Source organism: Sinocyclocheilus rhinocerous, unplaced genomic scaffold (genome assembly GCF_001515625.1).
Source record: "Sinocyclocheilus rhinocerous isolate Xijiao unplaced genomic scaffold, SAMN03320098_v1.1 scaffold223, whole genome shotgun sequence".
Taxonomy (NCBI): Eukaryota; Metazoa; Chordata; class Actinopteri; order Cypriniformes; family Cyprinidae; genus Sinocyclocheilus; species Sinocyclocheilus rhinocerous.
Window position 1 is genome coordinate 352,261 of NW_015627230.1, and position 8,137 is coordinate 360,397.

General features: G+C 44.6%; 1 protein-coding gene across 1 annotated transcript in view; it reads right to left on the minus strand.

Moving 5' to 3' along the window:
• The window catches only part of LOC107723072 (cadherin EGF LAG seven-pass G-type receptor 2-like), a 45,129-nt gene extending 40,247 nt beyond the window's left edge, over positions 1–4,882 (minus strand). The window contains 2 exon segments of the mRNA XM_016531580.1: positions 1,749–3,079; positions 3,283–4,882. Of these exon segments, the coding sequence (XP_016387066.1) occupies positions 1,749–3,079; positions 3,283–4,880 (2,929 nt within the window). The 5' untranslated portion in view covers positions 4,881–4,882.
• Positions 4,883–8,137: the final 3,255 nt, after the last annotated feature.

Sequence of the window (8,137 nt, forward strand, 5' to 3'; positions counted from 1 at the left end):
GTAATTAGAATACAGTAACGCGTTATACCCAACTCTGGCACTCACGGACGTACACACACACAGACACACGCACACTCACTCACACACACACACTCACACACCTCTAATGCAACACACTCCTCCTCAGCAGTATTTTTATCTCTCTCAGCAGGTGTGATGCGAGCGCTGAGCGCTGCTCTCTGATTGGATGAGACGTGGCAACAGCTGTTACACACGTATGAATCAATCTATAAGCGCATACACACACACACACGCACACACACACACTCAGGTGTCACTAGGGCCTCTTCCTCTTTCATTAAATACACTCTCGAGGTTCAGCGCTACAAAAACAAGTCCTGGTGCTGTGTTAACGGCCGCTAACAGCTCTTACACCACTGATAGAGAGGTGATCCGCGCTGGCCATCTGACCCTTGACCCTCACAGACACAAAGAGCAGCTGAACTGCATGTAAATCAGGGCTCAACAATGAGGATGTCCTGATGCCCGGGGCCACTGAGGGCCAGTGTACCCACTGCACCAGTGCTAAATCTCAACATTTGTTGATGAGTTCCATGTTTTTATGTCTTACAGACTTACACAATCGGTCTTGGATATTTTGAATTATTGAGCCCTGTAAAATAAAGAGATGTTTAAACATCACTGACTGAGCGAGGGTTTCTGTCAGCACCATTAAAACGCTACAAAACAGACCTAGTCCTGCAGTTTTGTCTCATATTAATTGGCCTGTAATGCATCTTTTCTGTCAGAACAAACAAAAATCATGAATGCAGCCGAGCGTGTTTCTCCGGCGGCCGTCCATCAGGCCACAGTCACGCAATCACGTGAAGACAGACCACTGCACATTCATGACTAGCAGTTAATGTGCACTACACTGGATCTGCTTCAATGTCAAATAACCTGAAGTAAATGGAGACAGATCTGCTAAACCAACATCCATTCACTCGCTCATTTATTAATACCGAGCCACTGCATGTTGGAGCAAAGGTAATGTATTATACATCACTGCCGACCTACAAATGCACAGATGTCACGCAAGCGCTCAGTCCTACAAAACAATCACATTGAAAGTAGTGGTCGACCGATATATTGCCAAGGCCGATATATCGGCCGATATTTGACATTTTTCAAATATCGGCATCGGCCGATAAGTTTTTCTGTTTGGCCGATGTGTCCGAGGCGGGACTTTTATTTTGACGTCGCTGAGAACGACAGCACACAGCGCTCACACTCATTGTCTGCTGTCACAATTTAAGAGTTATTTCTAATAGGAATAGAAGTCTGTCTAATAATCAGATAGGATGATAAACAAAGGAATTAAAAGCTATACAAAAAAGTACTATAATGATTGCTTTTATATTATTAGTAATAGAAAGGCAATCGTAATACTTTCTTGTTTACCCAGCATTCAGCAAATACACGTTTATATCATTTAAACAGATCTTTGAATGTCTGATAACCATTTAATTTCACAAACCTTGCAGACTTAGCTGTGAGATCTTATAAAGTGCGCGTTTGTATCCTGCATGATCGCGTGTTCGCTGTGTGACGGTCGGTCCATGCGAATTCAGCTTAATTTACACATTTATCATTTTCAAATTTCTTAAATATTAATTAGAATTAATAAAAATGATATATATATATATCGGTTTTATATCGGCCACCCTGCTCTCTAAGATATTGGCATCGGCTGTCAAAAAAACAATATCGGTCGACCACTAATTGAAAGATCTGAAGCAGGTTCTTACCCGAGACGGAGATCTTCATGGACGCCTCCAGCGGTCTGTTGTTGTCCAGGGCTCGGCTGAGTCGGATCTCTCCGGTGCTCTGGTTCAGAAGCACCAAATTCAGCTCGTTTCCAGCCTGGAAGCTGTAGTGGAGCTGATCGGAGATGTCCGGGTCGTGAGCCGGGATCCGGCCGATCACACCCGACGGGAAGCTGTTGGTCTTATCGGTTACGTAGTTGTTAAATATAATCTGGAAGTTCTTGAGGACGGGGACGTTGTCGTTCTTGTCGATGAGTTTGATGTGGACCGTGGCTCTGCTGACCAGCGGCGCAGACGTGGCTTGAACTACGATGATATACTCCGAACGCGTCTCGTAGTCGAGGTCGGTCAGAGCGGTGAGCTCGCCGGAGAAGATGTCCAGTTGGAAGACCTCAGGGATGTTGCCTTCGACGATCTGGTACATGATTTGAGCGTTGCTGCCTTCGTCTGGGTCTGACGCAGATATGTGGGCCACCACGAGTCCGATGGGACTGTTCTCCTCTACAAAGATATCAAACTCATCTTTCTCGAACACAGGCGGGTTGTCATTTACGTCTAAAACGGTCACCTGGATATCAACCGGCGTCTTGAGCGGCGGAACACCTTTATCCACCGCGAAGGCTTGGAGGTTATAAATGGGCGTGTTTTCTCGGTCAAGGCGTCGCAGGGTTCGTACGATCCCCGACGTGGACTCGATGATGAAGTCTCCATCTCCATCTTCTCCGCCCTGGAACGTGTAGAAGACACGTCCGTTAAGGCCCGAGTCTCGGTCGGTCGCGGACACCTGCAGGACGCTGGTGAACGTGGGAATGTCCTCCATGACTGATCCCAAATAGCGGTCGCGAAGGAACACGGGCGAGTTGTCGTTCACATCGTTCACCAGGATCTCCAAGTAAGTGGTGTCGGATTTCTGCGGGATGCCGTTGTCTCGAGCCGTGATGGCGAGCGTGTAGGAAACTTGATCTTCGTAGTCCAGCTCCATCTGCGTGGTTACCGCACCGCTATCCGGATCGATGTTAAACTGCGGGATGCTGTCGTCCATGAAGTACGTGATTCGAGCGTTCTCGCCCGTGTCCTCGTCCGTCGCGCTAATCATCACTACGATCGTCCTGACAGGCCGGTCTTCGTTGATGTTGACCGTGTAATGCGAACTCTGGAAAACCGGCCTGTGCGTGTTAGCGTCCGTTACGTTAACGTAAACCTTAGCGGTGTCGAAGCGCGTGCCGTCAGACGCCGTTACGGTGAGGACGTACTGTCTTTCCAGTTTATAGTCCAACGGTAGCGCGAGCGTAATCAGGCCTCCGCCGCTCTGGCTAGTGATGGAAAAACGGTTTCTCGTATTCCCAGTCGAGATCTGATACGTAACAACGCTGTTAATATCCTGATCGACGGCGGACACGGTGACGACGCTCGTTCCTACAGCCGCGTCCTCGTTTAGGCGCATGTAGTAGGCCTTTTGCGTGAACTCAGGGTTGTTGTCGTTAAGCCATCTTGCGCTCGAATGCGAAGCGTGTACTCTTTATTCATCTCGTAATCCAGCTGACTCACCAAATCTAATTTTCCCGTTTGGGCGTCGATGTAAAACTGGCCCCTTGTGTTGCCGCTCATTATGCTAAAATGGACAACGGCATTGTTCCCGCGGTCCTGGTCTGTCGCCGTCACCTGCAGGATTTCGGTGTTGGGCGTCAAGTCTTCGGGAACCTTAACGACGTAGCGTTTCTCGCTGAACTGCGGCGCGTTGTCGTTATCATCCTCCACGACGATGTGGACGGTCGCCGTCGCACTTCGGGGGCTGGGATCCCGTCCTTGGTCATTGGCTTCGACTAGAAGCACATAGGATTCGACCGTTTCGCGGTCAACCAGTCCTCGCGTGCGAATAACGCCAGACCGGGAATCGATCTCAAAAACATCGTTAGTCTCATTGTTGTTGTTCAGCAAATGATAAAGGATGTTTCCGTTAACGGGAGCGTCGCCATCCGTGGCGCGCACAGTTAGAACCTCGTAACCAATCTCCAGATTCTCACGTACGCTTTCTTTATAATCCTGCTGCTCAAATACAGGGTCGTGATCGTTCGTATCGCTAACCGTTACAGTAAGAGTGGCCATTGCCGTACGTCGTGGCGTTCCATGATCAACCGCCGTGACCCTAAAAACATGCATGTCCTTAGTTTCTCTATCTAGTATCTCCACGGTGGAAACGACTCCGCTTGACGAGTCGACAGTGAAGAGATTGTTGGAGCGACTATCAAACAATGCCTCTAAGACATATTCCAGCCTTCCAGCTTCACCCTCATCCGGGTCAAATGCTTTTAAAACAACAACAAAAGTCCCAGCTGGTTGATTCTCTGGAACGGACACCTGATACATGGGAGGTTGAAACTGAGGGTTATTGTTGACATTCCTCTTCCTTCTGCTCAGCAGACCCGAGTTCGAATCCGCGGCCCGCTGCAGCACCTTCCTCAGGTGCGCTTGCGTGAAAGGGCCGCGGCCCACGCGCCAATGCGCATGCGCGAAACCACTACGTGCGCCTCTTTCGCAGCGCAGCGTAAACTCCAGCAACGAGTCGCGAGTGAAACACAGCGGAGCGGAAGTGAACAGCATCCCTTTGGAGATATAAAGCGCTGAAGTCCCGGTTACGTGACAGTTGCCCGGTAACACACCAAACACCCGGAAAACAGCAGTGTTCGCCTCGTGGCACTTTGAAGTCGCGTCTGTTAAACTTATAATCTCCACGTCCAGGTTATTTGATTCCCGTTTGCGTTCCCTCGCGCAGTTCTTCCCGTGTACGTGCACATCATACCGACTCGTTACGAGGTGTCTAAAACCGGACGCGTTATCCAAACACTCCGCGACCGCGTACACGCTGAACGGGTTCAGAAGAACCGAGTCGCAGTTCAAAGCGTCAGAAAGAGTCAGAACACCCGCATCCGGGCGCAGGAGACTCCGGGCGAAGCGCGGCATGATGAGCTGCTCCAGCGCGCAAGCGGCGCTTCGCTCCAGACCGGCGATCGCGGTGCCCTTTCCCGCATTCTCACTCACATGAACAACGACACAATCCACGAGCCACGGGAGTTTGATCCACCCCAAAACAAAGAGCAACAAATCCCGCTTCATCGCTCCTCGGTGCATGCTGCGAGTGAATTAAAGCCAGTTTTTCTCCGCAAAGTTGGCGTGCGGAGTCTCCATGCTGAACCACACACACACACACACACACACCTCCAGTGAACACGGATCGAGTCTGGGGAGGGGATCATTAACATAAACCTGATTCACAGAGAAAGGGAGAGGGGGGCAGATCTTAAAAGGGCAACAGCAATTGCCTCAAAACCACCGGCCAGTGCTGCGCATTCAGATCAAATAGATCTGCATCAAGACTGAGAGAAGAGCTGCATTAAAGACGCTTATCAATGGAAAAGTCACATATTTTGGTTCCCAGAACGCTCTGCCCTGCTGAAAAAACAACCATCACAGAAATTCTAATGGTTTCCACTACAAATACCATTACAAACCATCAACTTTTAACCATTAAAACCATTAAAAATGGTTCTCTGTAGTGTGCTTTGGGACATATTCCATTAGGATGTATTGGTTTGAACAAGCCACCAATAGAAGGTGAACAATTACCAGTAGAGAAGTTTACATTAAAACCAATACAAGTCCCTTTATAAACCATTACAAATTCTGTGTGTGTTTTAATCGATATCTTTTGGTGAGAGAACGCTCTCATGATGTTCTCATTTGGTTCCCAAAATATAACCAAGCAGGAAGGACAATGTTCTGTGTTTGCTGGAATTGTGTTATTAACAGAGTCCATGTAACAGAATTACGAATTTCAACTCTTCCGTTTAGATAGGGTAACTAATCTACTAATCCAAAGTAACCTTCCCAACACTGGTTATTATGAATAGAATTACAAATACACCGCGCTTTCAAGTTATGGAGATACTATTATAGTGCTTGTGTGACTTCAATAAATGGTTACCTCCTGTTTTCCTGAAAGAAATCCAAAAGGTGCCTCACACCGCTAAATCTCCAAATAACAATAACTATAAAATAAAATATTTATTGTCATAGTTTGGTTGAGTTGTTTCTTCTGCTTAGCTATGTAAACAAAATACTCATTTATGAATGCACAAATACAAGTCAAGCATTTAAAACCCATAATAAGACAAGCATTTAAGGCATCAGTGAAAGAAGTAATTTTTGCTTAATGTCAGAGTGAGCTGTTTACATGCTTCTTTTAAACTCCGGAAGTGTTTTTTGTGTTGTTTTGGCGCCCTCTGCTGTCCAGAGCACGTCAGCGCATGTCATTTCTTTCGTTTACCTCACAGAAAGCTGGGATTTTAATTTCTGTTGTACATATTTAAATACCAATACGTTTATATTTACACATATTTGGAGTATTTAAATGAACAGCTGCACCTGTCTTGTGAAGTGCGCTTGTATTTGCTCACCGCTAGAGGGAGCTGTTCATTTGGATGAAGACCCTGGATAAAACCAAACACGTTTCCCTGTAAATGATCTACTGAATCTTTACATTACTGTTAATTACTAATGCTACATATGACTTATGGTTTAACACGAGCGTTTAGTAAAACCGATTAATATTTTACTTCACGTATTGTAAAGTTCTCACATATTTTATCAAATGTTCTAATCTGCCCAGCAACTGGCGCGATTTTTTCTGAGGATAAAAATAGCCAAAGTCGCCAAAAAATAAAAATAACTAATTATAATAAAATCAGGAATAATTAGTAGTAAAGAATCAATAAATATATACGATACGAACATCCTTATAGCTCTCTTTTGTAACATAAATTGGATTTCTGTTTATTTTGTGTTTCCTTATACTCCCATACAATAATTAACATATGAGAGAACTACACGATATATAATGAACTCTGATTCTGGTTTTATATAACACTACAGTTGGACATTATTAATTTTTTCCAACATGATTTATCAATTACACCCAAAAATTTTACTGACATCTATTTTTTTTTCTTTTCATTTTTAATCCAAATTTCACACATGATTAACAGTTTGCCGATTATAAAATAATATACACTTTGTTTTACTAAAATTCAATAAGAACCTGTTAGCATCTCATCAAAAAATAAGACAACTTTCAATACTCATGACACCTTACAAATGTCATTTATATACAGTACAAACCATTTAGGGCCTAACACCGAACCCTGTGGTACACCACAAGTAACCTTCAATAAATCACGATTCATGCTAACATATTGATATCTATCCTCAAGATACCTTCATAACCATGAATAAGCTAGCCCTCTTATACCATATCTTTCTAATTTCATCAATAGTAAGCCATGATCAATTGTTTCGAAAGATTTTTTAAAAGCTTCCGTGTATATAAAGATTTGTCTCACTGCGTCTAGATGACCAAATCTGTAAATCTCCCCTCGACAACCACAAACAGATTTATGTGACTATTCATTCCATTAAGATTAAATCACCAGAGCGGTTAAAAGCGATAAGTGTGTAATTTGTGATAATGACATGGCTATTATATGGCTACTTAGAGAATGAATAACTGTTCATGAAATATTGATTATGTGTAACTGATTATGTGAGAAGAGAGTGATCATGATATGACCCGTGAGAAAACCAGAAAACGTTTTATACAAATACAAAGCACGCAGGCTCAGTTTTTCCTGTTTTTATTGTTGCTGGAGGCCCTAATACAACATAAACTGTAAGCTTTACAAAAAACAAAAGCAAAAAATAAAAATAAAGACCAAAAGAAAACTCGACAAATAATAATCCACCCCGAAGAAAACAACGAAACCGTCTGACGCTCCCAGATGGACAAAGAGGGGAATATGCTTGCTGCTTCATGACACAAACACACGTTAAACACACTCGCGCAAAACACACACTCGTCTGCATGGACTCGAGCAGAAAGTTTAATATTACCAGCAAGACAATGGTCATAATACATACATACGTGTGGATATTTATATATATATTTATATTTATATAATCACCCGCTCCTCGTTTATTCCTGATGCGCGTACGTGACGGGTGAGACTACGAGAAAACTTGTTCTTCTGATGGCGGGAGAAAAGCTCCGCCCCCACTGCGATGATGTCACTGAGAGCCAATCAGACGCTGTCTTAATACAACATGATTACAGACCAGAGAGAGAGAGAGACGGGTGAGGTGAAACGCGAGCCGAAATACAAAAACAAAAAGCGTAGCCTTTTCTCTTTTTTCCTTTGTTTTGCGCAGATGGAGACAGACAGCCGTGAGGTGGAGAGACAGAGAGAGTGAGACAGACAGACGGAGAGAGAGAGAGAGAGAGAGAGAGAGAGACGGGCAGGTGATCGTCTCTAGCTTTGCTG